Source organism: Heterocephalus glaber, unplaced genomic scaffold (genome assembly GCF_053883595.1).
Source record: "Heterocephalus glaber isolate CG9 unplaced genomic scaffold, H.glaber_assembly_v1.0 deba00001733, whole genome shotgun sequence".
NCBI classification, from domain to species: Eukaryota; Metazoa; Chordata; class Mammalia; order Rodentia; family Bathyergidae; genus Heterocephalus; species Heterocephalus glaber.
Window position 1 is genome coordinate 9692097 of NW_028258444.1, and position 17314 is coordinate 9709410.

Here is a 17314-nt window from a genome sequence, read left to right on the forward strand (position 1 = left end):
AATTTAAATATATGGGTTTGAGGATAAATTTTTTTGTATTCATGATCCTGAATAACTCATATCTACAAATGGTAGATAATATTTCTGTATTAGGCATATCTAGAAATCTTACATAGGTAATTCTAGAAAACATTACTTTTTAAAATAATTTCAAAACAACCACACAACCCAATAATTTTTGTTATGTCTTTACCTATTGGACAATCTGCATAAACTTATTTATTTCTCTTTTTCTGGGTTACACATTTATGCTATCAAAAATAATTATATAAAAAGCCACAATGAGTTTTCCTGTTTCAGATAGCTCAAAAAAGTATACTGTTTCTGTTCAGATCCAAATAAGATGGAAAACAACCAAATGCCAATAGATTTGAATTTCAGTTGTAAAATGGTTCCATGAAGACAAAGCAAGTGATTGACAGGGAAATTGGGGACTCTGGTAGGTTAATGTCAACTGGTTTAATTGAAGGTTGTCATTTAACAAGGTTGTTTAATAGTAGAGTTTTTCCTATATAGAAAAATAAATTTCTATTGTTACAAAAAGTTATTATTTAAGACATTATCTCTCCCACCTAATTCTACTTGTACTCCTTTTCTTTTACCTCTAGCTAGAATTACAAAATTATTCTTAAAATAAAATATGAATTTAGACCCAAAATCACTATCCCTCTGTAATTGGTCTTGTTTCAGTTTCATGCATGGAGGTGCAATATAAATTGTAAGTAACATATTTGTTCTAAAATATTTGATGGGCTAGATTTATTGCTACCCTTCAACCATATGTAAGGGGAATCTGTGCACATAGTCATGGGCATGCACTAGTGTAGCTGATAGGGTTGCAGAGGTAATTTTGCAAGAGAAACTACATTCTCAATAGATAAACTGTCTTGCTGGAGAGAGTAAATCACAAATCCAGGACTGGAACATGGGTTTTATGATTCCAAAGAAGCATATAACCTTTTCAGTATTTATCAATGCAGATAGATTGTTAGAATCTCAAAAGTCATTTCAGTGATACTTATTCTCTGAGAGTCTGTCCTTGACATTCCTACAAGGAAATTGACCTCCATGCTGGAATGGGGCCACAAACTCAAGGGGCTGTTCTTGGGCAGATTTCCAGAAACATGTCCCAGGCAAGGCTGTGCTTCTTGTTCCCCCCTTCTCACCTGGCAAAGATGCTAAGAAGAAAACTTTGCCTGGCATATGTATCACCAACTCCTTCCTACAGGTTGCCCAGGCACTGAAATCCCCAGGTTGAGATGACCTCATTGTCCACACATTAACCCAGAGAGCTAGAAGGGATGTTGAATCCTGTTATGAAGGCAGCCTGCATTCAGAAAGAGAGAGAGAGAAAAAAGGAAAGTAATTATCTTAGGGTGCAGCTAGTCTGACAGAAAAGAACACTTGAAGTTTTAAAAATTTCCTCAACATTCAGAGCAAGCCACATTAATCTTGGTAATCATGCAGCTTGTCATTCTCACAGTAGTTTTATATTTGTAGCATGTTCTGAGATAATGTGTTATTGATGGCAACATCCTGAGAGAAAAGAGGTACAGGAGTGAGCTTCACCTCCCATTTGCACCCTGAGGCTCCCCTTAGCTTATTCCCATCTGCAAAGCAAAAAACCCCCCAATAAAAACTACTTAAAGCAGGGAGAAAGGGATCACAATATAGTATATGTTTCTGAAAACAGACCAGTGAACTTACCCAAAAGAGAGGATATTAATCATATGATATCACAGGCAAAATCAGATTCATACAAGGAAGTTAAGACAAAAAACAAATTGGGAGCCTGTATAACGGGGCGGGGGGGGGGGAAGTCCCAGTAATTGGAGCTACTCAACAAGAAAACCTGCTGCCTTGAAATATGTAAGCAACTGTAGTGGATCTTTCAGGCAGGGACAATAGTGCCACCAACTAAGGAAGAGGACAGGGATATTTATTCACTGGGTTAAAGTAAGTAGTTTTCAAAATGGAAATGCCTTGTTTTCTATGCTTGCTTTTTAAATTACCACCTACATCGTAAAGATTATAACTAAAAAAATTCCAGAAACTTCGATTTAGTTAAATATTCTAAAATTATTAGGCTTTTATAAAAAAAATGTAGTCCTTTTCCTAATCAGTAATGTTCCCAGAAGTAAGTGCTGTGACCATGGACTAGTACTTGAACCTTTTGACCATGGCTCTTATGACTTTCTCAGGATGTGGAGGCTGAAAAGGTAAACCCTGATACGTAATTATTCATGGGGTCATCTTATTTGAAAACTATTTTCCACATGCATTCTTCTCATCTCACCAAGAAAGTTAGATCCCTTTTTCTAGTTGATTTATTAGAATGCAGTGTAGTGGTCTGATTATATGCAACGTGTCTCACCTACATTGTTGTAGAAGAAAATGTGGTAGAAGAAAATCCTTTTACCAAAAATAATCGCTGAATAATTAGAAAAGGCACAACTGGCCCCTAACTCTAGGATGGGGAAAATCTGGCTTTACTAATTTATTTGTGGCTTGGCATTAAAGGACCCAAGAGTTTTATCATTTTCCAATGGTGTGGTCGCCCTCTAGTGGTACAAATATGCCAATTACTAAGCAGAACCCTGATTTCCATTTGCTTCATTGAAAAAAATGACTGCTATTTAGAATTAAATATTGATTTTTTTAAAAAAATTAATCATATTAATGTTATGATTTTAATATCTTATACAACATATATATGTATGAAACTATAACTACATAAATATTTATCAATTAGAACCCATATTTATCCATTAAGAAATCAATTTATGGAGTAAAACTCAACAAACCATTCGTCATTTGGAATGTCTCATTTACAAAGAGGAAAATAGGTCATGTAGCTTCACATTTATCTCTCTGTACCTTAACTAAATTGTACATCATGATCCCAAATATTCAGGATTATAGGACCTGAAAAAAACCGCCCTGAGTCATGAATCATATTCTTAATCATCTGGCATCTGACTTCACATGCAGCTGTACCCAAATCATTTTAAATGACATTCCTGCCAGTACAGTTTCCAGGCCTCCACCTTTGCTATGATATATCTTTTTCTCATAGATGGAGAATGAATAATGGGGATGTTGATTTAACAAGTGATCGTTATAGTATGGTCGGAGGAAATCTTGTTATCAACAACCCTGACAAACAGAAAGATGCTGGAATATACTACTGTTTGGCATCGAATAACTATGGGATGGTCAGAAGTACTGAAGCAACACTGAACTTTGGATGTAAGTAACTGTAACCCTAAAAAGGGCAAGTTTGTTTAGGAAAAGTAAAAATTAAAAGATTTTAAATTATTGATAAAAATTTACACAAACTAAAAGGCTAATTCTGTGATGATTTGATTCACTCTTGGTTTGTTTCTTCTATTAAAATCCCACTACTTACTTTTCCCAGTAAAGAGAGCCCCCCTGCCTCACCCTTCTAACAAAAGCACGGAATACTTCTGGTGTGTTTATGGAAAAAGACGCAGTTCCTCTCTTCACAAGTGTCAGGTTGCTGACTGATGCAGATCATACATGAGGGGAAGTTTTAAATTAAAATACAGGGATTCGGTTGTGATATCCAAGGTAGATATCACTGAGTGCTATTCTAAGAGCTCAGTAAAAAGAAGAATCTAGAAGGAAGGGTAATTGGAGGAGGACGCTGTAGATGGGGTGGACCTTACAAGATGAGTGGACTGTAAGTGTGCCATAATGAAAACCTTTCAAAAGAACGCCATGCCATGCAGGATAGTTTAAATGCATTTAAAATAGTGAAAGATAATGCTGTAAACTAAATTTTCACCAAGTTTTGAGGGGTCTTGAATGACTCTGAAAACCATCATTTGTAAAAAACTGCTAAACCACATACTTTCAGTGGGAGCACTGCAAAGTGGGTGAAAATTGGTGCTTAGGGCAGGAAGTGTCTCAGACATTACAACATAATGGTTTGTGGTTCTCCACACCTCATTCATACTTCACAGTGTCTTATTCCTCAGTATTTAATATCTCTTAGTGAGAATAAGCCAAATTATTTTTTCATTAATTTATCTTAAATTTAAGTTAAATGAAAATTTTCACCTTGTGAGAGCTAATAATGAAAATAAAATTGATAATTATTGTGCTGAGCTAAAAGTAAGTACATTTTGAGCTGGGGATCTAGCTCAGTGGTGCTGCCACCTGCCTCCCAAGTGCAAAGTCCTGAGTCCGATCCCCCATACAAAAATAGAGTAAGTTCTGAAAGAAAATTACATTTTGTGACAGAAAGTAGACCAGATGATCTCCAGTTTGATTTCATTTTAGCATTGATATCTTTCCCAATATGAATTATTTAAGGTACAAATGATGTTTTAAGAAATCTAATGTGGTAATGATCACCAGGCAAGAGAGGAACAGGGCTAGAAGGAATAATAAAGTTAAATTAGTGTGATGAAATTAATGTCAACAATCTCCACTAACCTTGAGGAAAGGATTCACAGGTTGCATTGCACTAAAGGAAAGAAGGCTGTAAGTATACTTTTCAAGGAAAGTCTTGTTAAATGGAACAAAATTCCATTCTTATTAAAAATGGGTTGGGATCAAGAAAAGCCAATTTCAAGAATGGAAAGACACATTTAAATGGCTGTCACACATTCAGAAGTTACGACAGCAAGAGGTTATCCAGGTTGAAATGTCGTGTAAGGATTGAGGATCGGTAGGATATTCAGATGAAACATCAGGACTAGCAATGTCAGTGCAAAGGGTTCTCTTTAGAAAAAGATAATGACTAAAATAGACATATTTTCAGAGTGGGCAACATATTGAGGGGAATGAAAATTATATATTAAAATTTGGGTGCGGGTCACAGATAAAGAACAAGAAGAAAGTCTTAAAACAGCAAATATCAGTGAAACAAGTGAAGATTTAAATTACTTTGAGATTAAAAAAAAATCAAGCAAAATGGGAATTCCAAATACATAGAAAAGAGTAAAAGTCTTTGGCTTATTCCTGGCCAGAGAATTAGAGTTAGGTTATGTGTGTCTGCTCTCTTGAGGGCAGAAGACCCTGCTGACATCTTGATTCCATGAGGAGGGACCAAGGAAATCAGTTCCTAGAGGAAAGTGAACCTGCTCTTCCCTTGAGGGGCTTTCCTGAGCCAGGTGTTGGTGTTTAGCAGGTTGAACTGACATTCAGTCACTTCCATTGTGTTCTCCAGACTGTAGCAGACAAGGGAGATGTGAGTAGCTATGGAAATAATAAAGGTACTATATACACTTGAAAAATGAGAGAGAGTAAAGGAAATTAGAACTGAGGCAAACCTAGCATTTGAGAAGGAGCAAGAGGTTGGTCCCTTTCATAGTCTCCTTCTGAGGTCCTGCCTTCCACTTGTATTCCTTCCCCGAGTCCTCCCACGGGAAGGAAATATCTTTCAAATGAGTCCACTCTTCTATATTTTCCTCTTTATGGATGATCTGTGTTAGACCTCTGGTTTTGTTGGTTTTGTTTTTGTTTTGTTTTTTGGTACCGGGGATCGAGCTCAGGTTCTTGCGCTTGCGCAGCAGGCGGCAAAACCACTGAGCTAAATCCTCGGTCCCTAGATCTCTGGTTTTATCTGATCCATTATATTTCCCTGAGATTCTCCCTCTGTGTAAAAAACAAAAGTTTGTAGGTGGACAGAACTCTCGTGTAGCCTGCATGTAACACACACACATGGATTTATTACTCACGATGGAACTCTTCAAGAGTAGGTGCCAATCCTGGCGTGTGCGAATGAGCTGGGTTTCATATGTTCACCAAACCAACTGTGAGGTCCATACCTCAAAAGTGAGTGAGTTAGTGAGAAGTTAAAAAGTAGCAATTGTCTCTTTGTATTGACCAGAGAGTGAGTATTTTTCCATTTTCCACCTGCAATTAGATCTGGATCCTTTTCCACCTGAAGAACGTCCTGAAGTCAGAGTGAAAGAAGGGAAAGGGATGGTGCTGCTCTGTGACCCTCCTTACCATTTTCCAGGTAAGCTCAGTTTCTCTGTGAAAATAAGCACCTGTGAAATGAGATGAGCAAGTTTGCATTTTTCCAGTAATAATTATACGTTATTAATTTGCCAAATACTCATGGAACATTATTAATTAAAGGAAACTTTATATTTGTATCACTGAAATATGGCGTGTACTGGTGCTGGTAGATACCTTCTTGGTGGCCGCATGAATCACTTGGTCCTAATCCCAGGGACCTTTTACAATTTCAGTTTATAAATAATATATATGTTGGATTATATCTTTGTTAAATGTCCAAGAAGGCCAGGTGACTGCATAAGAGCAGAGAACAGTAAGAATGCAGTGGGAGGCTGCAGGAGCTATATCACGGAGGACCTTCTATCTTATAGAAACTACTTCAGCTTTGACTTTGAGTGAGATTTGTACTGGAAGGCTTTGAACAGAGGACTCACATGACATGACTCAAATTATAAAATGATGACCCATGGCAGCTTTAAGACAGGACTTAGGGGAGGGCAGAGGTAGAAGCCTGAGACTGGTTCAGAAGTACAGTAATGATCTAGGAGCCTGTGATGGGCCAGATGGGTAGCAGTGGAGGTGGGAAGATAATTACGGATATGGCTATGTTTTAGACTAATAGAATATACTAAATTTTATATTTAACTATATATGAATATATACATGTATATATATATATATATATATATATATTTTAGTCAAGTTCTTGATATATTTTGAAGAAGGGTCCAGGACTTTCTGGTAAACTGTGTGTGAGATAGAAGAGCAATACTGGAGTCAAGGAATAACAGGAGTCAAAAATAGCATCAAAATTTTTGTCACGAGCTCCTAGACGAATGAAACCACCATTACTGAAGCAGAAGGAATATGTTGAAACATCTTAAATGCAGTGTCTATTAAACTTCTAAATAGAAATCAATTTGGTAGTTCTACATGTCTGTGGAGATCAGGGGTGACATCTGAGTGAGAAATATTAATCTATGATTTATTATTATACAAATCGTTTTCAAAGCTTGGGGACTGCATGTGATAACCTAGAAAATTAGAATAGGTAGAGAGGGGGAGGAAGAAGCAGAATCTGAGCTAAGTCTTGATTTCAGTCTTTATGGCACCTTCAATGCTGTGCTGAGTAAAGATTTTCATGGACCAAAACAGGGTTAGTAGAAACTTAAAACCATTAAATCGAGAGAGCCAACTTTTTCCTTGACAATATGTATATATATATATATATGAAATATATATATGCTTTATGATATCAGTAAACATATTAATATATGTCATATTTGTGCCATAAATGGTCCTGCCTCTTAATGCTGTTAAAGTAAGGTTTTGTGCTTTGCACTTTGGAACTTCATTGGATCAAGGGTGCAAAGAAATCGGTCACTGGGGTTCTGAATCTCTAAGTATATTACATATCCACCTATTTATCCTTGTCATGTCCTAGAGATCTGGGAACCAGTCCTCCCTATGTCAATTAAACTTAGGATTGTGTATCTTAATTTCCCTATTTAAAATGGGGGGGATAATAACTCTTACATGTTCTTCATACATAGAGTTTATAATAATTTATTAGTGTGTTTGTAAATATTAAATGGGAGAAGTGATTTTAGTGGATTAATATTAAATAAAATATTTCTAAGTATATTCAGTTTTTGAATCCATTATTTACTGCACCTTATTACACTAAAGATATTTGATTCATGGTTATGAAGAATCATTTATATATAAGAAAAAGATACAGAAGGAAACAGCTCATCATTCATAATCCATTACATTTTCCTGTGGACTTGAGTGCTCTGCAGTTTGTTTGTTTGATCTTTTTGGTACTGGGGATCACACTCGGGTCCTTGTGCTTACGGGGCAGGTGGCAGAACCACTGAGCTAAATCCTCAACCCCTGCTCTGCAGTTTTTTAAAGGAGAAGTCTATGATCTGAACTATGCTATTTATTTATCAAGAACACCCACAAATGTGAATTTCAGTACAAGTGTTTATTAGATTTTATAATAGCATTTGATATATAACTGATTGCCCAATATCTAGCATAAAGAAGGGCTCAATGAATTTTGAGGAATGAGGGGATAAGAGAATGAAAGAGTAAATGAATTTATTCACTAAACTGATTGCATGTAGCAGCAAACTTCCATGAATAAGTAAACTTCTTTAGAGTTTTTTGTATTACAATAAACCATAAAGACTTTTAAATTTCTAGACTCCTTAAAATGAGAACACAATGTTTTGTTCTCAGCTAATTTTCCGCCATATTACCATCAAAGAGACATCCTACACCTCATAGATCTTTGTATATTTAATAATAGAATAGAAAAAAGTCATTTCAAAGGTGAACACTATTGACAAAATATAAAATGCTTAATAGTAGACACATGTATGAATATTAAATTGAAAAGAAAGTTCGAATACTCATAAGAAAATACCATCTAGTATGATGAATATTATCAGTAGACCTAAAATATCAACATAAAAATAGATAAGAGTAGGAGATCAGGGTACAGAATATATTAATTCACAATGTATATAAATGGTACATTTCTTTCTAAACATGTTTAATTTATAGTTTACCATATCAAATTACTGATCAGAAGCTATGGTGATTTTATTGGTATAGCTAAATTATGTTCTGTCAAAACTAATTTTTAAAAAGACATGAAAATCTTCTAACAAGTTTGTTTATAAATTATTCCTTCAGGGTACACTAAAGGACTTCAAGTGTATTTCTAGGAGAAAGATACATTATTTAGAAGGGTAGATAAATGATGTAGATACAGTGAACTAACTAAATGCACTGCAGGTGGCTGAAACAAATTTCCCTGTAATGTGTATGGTCCAGACTCTTCTGGGTCAATGTGAAGAAAGCTTTTATATCTATTGATAAAAAACATTTCTTAAACCTGTGCTGGCACTTACTCTTCTTGAAAAATTAATTTTATGGTAATTTACTATTTAATCCAGTCTACAGTGTGAAGAGAAAAACAGATGATAGGTTTTTCAAAATAATTGGTTTATTACCTACAAAGCCCAAGGGAACACAAAGATAATCCTTCAAGAGATCTGAGTTAAGGGTTAGTTTTTAATTGTCAAAATTATCTCATTCTTAAGATAGAGAATCAACCTCTCTAGGATTGGAGCAGTGGTACAGATTTGGTGGTGGTGGGCTGGGGAGGATGGTTAGAACATCAATTCTGACTCTTTATTGCTGTACTATCAGCTCTGGTGAGTCACTCAGTCTAGCAAGGCCTTGGGTCCCTCATTTGAAAATAGAGTTCCCAGGTTTGTTGTAAGGACAGACATGTTCTAACATGTGACAGTTATTACTTTGTCTAAATGAATGATCTTATCATTTGACTAAAACTTGTTAGATACATTATGTTACAAGTCTCATAAAGGTGAAGACTATGTCTATCTGGTTTAATGGCACATTGGAAATACTGAGTTTGTATAAAAAGAAGAAAATAAGAGAATCTATGTTGGACATTCAGTCAATCAGACCATTTTCTTTACAGTCCTAGAATTGTGTCCATACAAACATCATCACAACTTCTCTGACTAGCTTTCATCTTTAAAAGTTCTAGTATCACAACATATTTTTCTTTATACATCCTTTATGATTGGAGAACAGAAAAATTGTCTTAAATTTAAGAGAAATTGATAGAGTGACTAAAGAGCCTAACAGAAGTCATATCTAGAATTAAAATCAGGAAAAGGCCATCTTCTTAAAATTTGCTATAAAATTTGTCTGGACAAAAGGCAATACTCCTTTCTAAATATGATACTTCTTGCCGAATCCCAGGATGCCATCATTTCAGAAATTTAAACAAGTCCCTAAATCTCTTCCTTTTCTAATTCTTCTATGACCTTAAATGAGCACAGTAGTAACAGATTAAAATAATTTAATAATTTGTAAATATAAATGCCTAGAAAGAGATGTGTTAACAATGACTCCGAGTTGGAGGCTGAGTGCGGTGGGGTTTTTTTCCTTGTTTTAACACTGCCCTATTTCCCATTTTTTTCACATGATCATATCCTGCTTTTGTAAAAAAATCAAGATTTAAAACCAAAATAATATCATCTTTAGCATTCTGATGTCATATATTGCTGGAGAATATTATAAAGCTAATCTAAACCTAAATCAAATAGCTGTATTATTCCCAATTATGCAGAATTTATACAGCACACTTTTCATTTTTCATCATCAGTGTTCTTCCACACTCCTCTGGGCAATTTTATCTGTCCTCTTCACTTTCTTAAAGCAAAATGATAGCTTGTCATGATATTTTCATCCTTAAAAAAAGACTGAATGCTATGAAATCTTGACTTTCTACCGTTTTACATAGGAAACTCAATTTAACCTGACCTAGAGAGATTTCTAATTCCTAGTAGCAATTTTTTTCACCTGGTCAAGGTAATTTAAAAGGAAGTATATACTGTCCATAGTTTCGTCTTATATATTTGTACAGTTACTACCAAGGAGTTGTTCCTCAAAACACGGATAGGAAGCTACTATAGGAAAAGCAGCAAATTAAAGTGGAAATTCAAATTTTGCCTCAACTACCTAGTGTGTTCAGCCAAAGGAATTTGTGCATTTAAGAGTAACCATTTGACATATTTCTTATAATTTAAGAAAAACAGTAACATGCTTTTCCATTTCTATGGTTTTTACTTTTTAATATGACCAGAGCAGGTTATATAGACTCATTTCTATAATTTAAAAAAGGAATACAGAGAGGGGGAAAAATCCACATATGATAAATCATCTTGAAGTTATTTATAAAGTGCATGGGGAAGATAGATGGGCTTTGGAATTATGACATCCAAATTCAAACACCTAGTTCTTAGTGTTCTTGAAATGCTAAGCATGTTACTTAACTTAATGGTTGTGAAGCTCTAAGCCAGTTGTTTAACCCGAGTCTCAGGCAATCAATAAAATGCAAGTAAGAATGTTAGTAGTTTATAAACTAAGAGGTACATAAAGAGATATATAACAGATATGTATTGCTTATATTCATGAAAAATACAGTAGCTATTTGAAAATTTATACAAAGTTTGCCTCAGCTTTCTTCCAACATTTTCTCTACCACAATCTTTGTGTGACAGCTGACGATTAGAAAACAGAATCTTTACTTTTGAAGAGCTCAATATTTATTAGACAATATTTTTTTTTAGATGATCTCAGCTACCGCTGGCTTCTAAATGAGTTTCCAGTGTTTATCACAATGGATAAACGAAGATTTGTGTCTCAGACGAATGGAAATCTCTACATTGCAAATGTTGAGGCTTCTGACAAAGGCAATTATTCCTGCTTTGTATCGAGTCCTTCTATTACAAAGAGTGTATTCAGCAAATTCATCCCACTCATTCCAATACCTGAAAGTAAGAATCTTATTTGTTACACTATTTTTACAAGGTTGTCTGCTTTTTGCAAACTTATAGTAATGAGAAGGAATATCCATTGGTAAGGCGTGCCAGTTTCCCAGGCAGAAGAATACAAAGCATATGCACTTGGAGTGGGGCAAAAGAATTAGTCCTTTCTTTGAGTTGAGGCTTTTGAGTTTGGATTACTTGCCTCTGGCATAGGAAACACTTAGAGAAACTGATTCATAAGTCCAGTGCCAGTATGTTGGCTACAGTGGGAATCACTGGCATTTGATTTTTTGTTAAATGCCCATTACTGCTTCTGAAGTTCATGAAGAGAACAAATGATTAGATCAAAACAAACAATAGATATTGCAGAATTGGGGGGGTTGATTATTATGGTCTTTAAAGGATCTATTTACATGATACAGGGAGGTAAATAAATTGCCTTTTCTACTCTGAATAATAAGCATAGGATGCCATCCAAGTGGTTCTTGGTTAGATTGCTCTTTTCCTCCAATCCAAGTAAACTGGCTTCCATTGTAAAAAATCACTGCCAATTAAGAGAATCAGATCACGATATATGTGCCTACCTTACATTAATGTCAGTGATTTCAAATATCTGAAGAAATAGCTTCCGAGTTGACAGATGTATGCTTGGTTCCTACCTCTACTCCTAATTACAGTGTAACAACAGGGAAAATCTCATGCCCCTCAGATTCCTGATTTCTCTCCCTAAGGATGTCACATATTTAGTATTCAATACATATTATGGCCTTTCTGGCTCTTCTCTCCCTTTAGTCTTAAATACTCTCCTTCACAGAGTGAAAAAGGAGACACTGCACAAATTCTCTCATCATCTTTCCTTCCCTCCTCTAGAAGTAGACTTGCATTTTTGTACTTCTATTTATTTTCTTATTTTCTGTCTCAATGGAAGAAATATTCTCTGATTCAAGCTAACTCCACCAGTTGCCCTGGTTCACATCCTATTTGATTCAATTAGAGACTTCACACCATGGTACTTATTACCCTCCTTGTCTGATCTTCAAAGTCTCCTCCATTCTCTGCATATTCTTTTATATTCAGTGCAAACAATCTTGGTAATCAAAACTTCCTATTTATTCAATCCAAAGGACACTTTTCTGTCCTTAACTCTGTTGGTCTTTGACATCACCTTGTCTGCTTCTCGTGAACTTTTCTTTCTTGTAATTTCCTGGACTCCTCACCTCTCTGCTCTGCCAAATTTTATATGGCTTTCTTTACCAGATATTCTTCCTTTTATATTTCTCTTCAGTAATTTTCTGAATATTCTCACTTACTTACACTTTGAATCATAGCCCTACACAGATGACCTTAAATTACATCTTCAAGTCTTTCCTTGTGTTTAGATCTTAATTCCACCTATACCATGGATTTTTCCCACAAAAGGCTGTTAAGAATGTTAATCTCAAAGTGTTCAGAACATATCTATTACCTTCCTATTAAATCTCTTCTTCTGGTGTTCTTAAGTCATTGGGCAATACCATTTTATTTTTTCTGAGCACAAGGCAGACTTTTCATTCATCAATTCCTCTCTTTCCCTGATACTCAAAACAGATAATTCAATAGTTTTGAATTAGCATCTGAGAAGTTTGAGCAAAGTGTGAAATCTAGGCATTCTGATTTCAGCAGCCCTGGAATAGAACGGAGGAATCTGCAAGTTTCTCGAGCATCCCAGGTAGTTCTGATGCTTGGGCCCTCATTCTACACCTTGAGGAACATTGATCTGAAGAGCAGTCATAGTGATTCTGCCTCTAAATATAGTTTGTATTTGTTCTTTCGTCTTCTCTTTGTTACTGTATCTTAGTTTGGGATCTCACCTATCTTGCCTGAATTAATGATACAGCCTTTAGACCTCTGTTGCCTATATTTCTCTTCTCCATGCTCCATCATTTAAAACTGCCAACAGGGCCTCCTACTTAAACCAGAGCTACAATCCATATTACTTTAAAAAAAAAATCAAATCTCATGGGTTTCACCCAATGAGAAAATTAATCTCAAAACTTTTAATAACATGTTTTCAGGCATTCTGCATTGTAAATGCAAGCTGATTTTCAACTGCATATACTTTAATATGATTTGAAGACCTTTTATGGTTGTTTGACAAGTTCTAGAGTTTTGTCATGGTATGCTTTTCCTTCCTCAACCAGAACTGGTTCAGTTCAATTCCATCTTTTCTGAGATTTTCACAGCCTTGCCATCTTATCTTCTTTGGCTGTCACTTTTTCAGTCTACTTTTTAACTTTTTCTTATATATCATATCATTGTGAATTTATTTCTGACTTTGCCATAATACAGTGTAAAGTATATATTCATTATCCTAAACAGTGTATTTGGCCTTTCTGCAGATCTTTCTTATGTGATTGAGGGAATAACACATGTTTCAAAATGAAATGCTAAATAAATGACATAAAATATTTATTGAATGGAGTAGTGTTGCCTGAATAAATCTTTTCCTTTTTTGCCTCTGTGCCTTCCAACTTTTTTCCTATTTGCTTTCGTCTTGTGGGCACCTTTTTCTTCTTTTATCCTTTTTGAAAGCCTGTTTCTTTTTTACACTCCTCTTTCTTTCCATTCTATTCTTCCTCATTTCCTTTGTTTTTCTCTACCTTCCTGAACCTGTATAGCACTGATCAAAATTACTGATACCTTGAATTTTTGTAATGAACTGAGTCAGAATGATTATAAAGTTACCAGAATGAAGTAATTTTATTGCAAACACTTAAAAAAAGTCCATATTCATACATAACATGTATAAGAAAACAAATTTTTATATTGTGGTATGACCAGGACCTGTTTTGGGAAAAGCCTTCTGTATTGAGGTGGTTCTAATCCTACAAAAATCACTGTTAAAAAATATTATTTTAGTTAGTAATTCATGAATATTTATATTTCTTTTAATATCAGGAACAACAAAACCATACCCTGCTGATATTGTAGTTCAATTCAAGGACATCTATGCATTGATGGGCCAAAATGTGACTCTAGAGTGTTTTGCACTTGGAAAGTAAGTATAAATTTCATTACTATATATAGAATCATCAGTTTTTGTACCCTTTTAAGAAATATATGATATGAATGTTTAGCTATAAATACAAGATAGTTGTCTTTTAACTGTTGTGAATCTTTAGCTCTGGTATCTTTCATTTAAAGTCCTGTTCCTGATATCCGATGGCGGAAAGTCCTAGAACCAATGCCAAGCACCGCTGAGATCAGTACCTCTGGGGCTGTCCTGAAGATCTTCAATATTCAGCTAGAAGATGAAGGCCTGTATGAATGTGAGGCTGAGAACATCAGAGGAAAGGATAAACACCAGGCAAGAATTTATGTTCAAGGTAGATATTTTAATTTTCTGTAAATTTGATCAATGTCTTATTCAGAGCCATTTCCTTACTTGTAAAACTACTGTATCATAATCAATATTTTTCAAAAGGTTATATATCTTACAAATATATGCAGAAAGATGTATATTATGCATAAAGATGAAGTATTATCTTATATCTACTTAAGTGACTATCGTAGTCAAGGTTTTGCAAGGGAATATATTTAATACAGGACACATCATTTATAGGATTATTTTATAATAGCTACCCAAAAAAGTCAAATACAGAGAAGTGAAAGAGACTAGCCACATGCTAACTACCCAAAGAATCCAGCCAAGGACGTGGATCCCACAGCAATGTCCCATGCAAGTCCAGCTGAAGGCCTAAAGTCCAAGGCAATGTCCTCTATGAGTCCAGCCAGAGGCCTAGAACCCATGGCAATGTCTCATGCTTGTCCATATTGAGGATCTGCATTCGGAAGGCCCAAAGGGCAGTGGTAGAAGCCAAAAAATCCTGCGCTGGTAGGGTGAAGGATTTGTGCTACCAGGCTGAGGGATCTATACTGGAGCCAGGAAGTGATGCTCTTGGTGATGATCAGAGCTCCCCTGACAAGAACAGCATGCATTCCAAGCTACAGTGAGGCTCCAAGCTCCTCCTCTGATGAGAACAGCCAAGTTAGAATCAGGAAAACCAACTGCAGCAAGCTTCTCCTAGAAAATCAGCAGCCCCCAATATTCACCTCCAGTTCTCTTTTTATACTGTTGGCAAGAATCCTCAGATGAGTCTTCCATGCCCAGACCATGCTGATTCAGTTCACCTGGGTGTTCCAAGTTGACCATTAGTTAATCCACCACAGAGACAACTCTGAGTCATAGAAGTATAAGTTCATACCTTTGGTGTCTTGGTTAATAGCAACAGATTGATAGTCGTGTTCTTGGTAGTGTTCAAAATTTATAATTAGTGTAGCTCATTTACTCCCTTTATTATTCTCTTCTTTCAGTATTCTTTGTAGAAGAATCTGTGCATTATGACTTTGTTTGATTCAGTGGTTTGCAAACACTTTAGCATCAAAAATATCCTTGCAGGCTCATGAAAACAAATTGAAAGACACCACTCTCAGAATTTCTGATTCAGAAGATCCACAGTGGGCTCAGGAATTTATATTTCTACCAAGTGGCCAGAAGATGCTGATATTTCTGGTCTTAGAATGACACTTTGAGAGGCATTGGTGAACAGAATCTTCTTTGACAAAATTATCTTGGCACGAGTTTTTTTTTTTTTACATTTTAAAAATTAGTTTTACTGGTACATTTTAGGTATACAATATAATGACATTCATCATTGGAAATTTGCACCTTTACATAATCTCTCTTGGTTCTTATTTTTTCCCATTTCCCTGCCCTCCCTTCAACCCCTCCACACCTCCCTATTTACAAAGACTTTGTTTCCTTTTTTTCACTTTCTCATATTAATTCCATTCCCTTTATTTCTTTCCCCTACTCCTCCCACTTCCTTACCCTTTGTCCCTTTTCTTCCTATTTCACATTATCTATTAAACCTTTTAGTCCTTATTTACACTTTCACTCTCTCACACTAGAGAAGCTATTCAGTATTTACACATGTGTATCCTATTTATTTCACTCAAGAGTATTGCCTCAATGTGCATCCATTTAGCTATAAATGTCTCTAATTTCTCATTCTTTATGGCTGAGTAGTACTCCATTTTATTTTAAAAAAACATTTTCTTTATCCAGTCTCCAGGTGATGGGCAATTGGGCTGCTTATAAGTTTTAGCTATTAAAAACTGTGCCACTATGAACATAGGTGCATATATTGTTGTGGTATGATTCTTTTAATTCTTTGAGGAAGATACCCAGCAGGGGAATAGCTGGGTCAAATGGGACTTCCAGTCCTAGTTCTTTGAGTATCTCCATACTGATTTCCACAGTGGTTGCACCAGTCTACACTCCCACCAGCAGTGGAGCAGGGTTCCTCTTTCCCCACAATGCAGCCAGCATTTGTTATTGGTTGATTTCATGATAGCAGCCATTCTTTCTGGGCTAAGGTGAAATCTCAGCGTTGTTTTCATTTGCATCTCTCCAATGACCAGTGATGTTGAACATTTTTTCATATGCTCATTTGCTATTTCTATTTCATTATCTGAGAAATGTCTATTCATTTCAAGTGCCCATTTTTGAATTGGGTCTTTGAATTTTGGGGGTCTGATTTTTTTCAATTCTTTATAGATTCTAGATAGTAGACCTTTGCCTGAGGAACACCAGGTGAAAATTTTTTCCCACCTTGTGGGTTGTCTCTTCACACTGTTGATGATTTCTCTTGCTGAGCAGAAGCTTTTTAATAAGAAGAGATCCCACTTGTTGATTGTTTGTGCTAGTTCACGGACAACTGAGGTTTTGTTAATAAAATCTTTTCCTACACCAATGTCTTCAAGAGTTCTACCTAACCTTTCTTCTAGCCACTTCAGTGTTTCTGTTTTAACATTTAGATCTTTAATCCATTTCGATTTTGTTTTAGTGCATGGTGAGAGATATAGGTCTAGTTTTAATCTTTGAGAAGTTGAAACCCAGT

At 35.5% G+C, this 17314-nt stretch overlaps 1 protein-coding gene across 9 annotated transcripts in view; it reads left to right on the plus strand.

Annotated features, from left to right (window-relative positions):
* Cntn1 (contactin 1) overlaps positions 1 to 17314 on the plus strand; it is a 446523-nt gene that overhangs the window by 288071 nt on the left and 141138 nt on the right. For all 9 annotated transcript variants that reach the window (XM_004874004.4, XM_087199964.1, XM_087199970.1 and 6 more), the window contains 5 exons: positions 3077 to 3249; positions 5897 to 5992; positions 11175 to 11381; positions 14310 to 14409; positions 14556 to 14737. In XM_004874004.4, coding sequence (XP_004874061.1) covers positions 3077 to 3249; positions 5897 to 5992; positions 11175 to 11381; positions 14310 to 14409; positions 14556 to 14737 — 758 coding nt within the window. The remainder of the gene's footprint in view (positions 1 to 3076; positions 3250 to 5896; positions 5993 to 11174; positions 11382 to 14309; positions 14410 to 14555; positions 14738 to 17314) is intronic.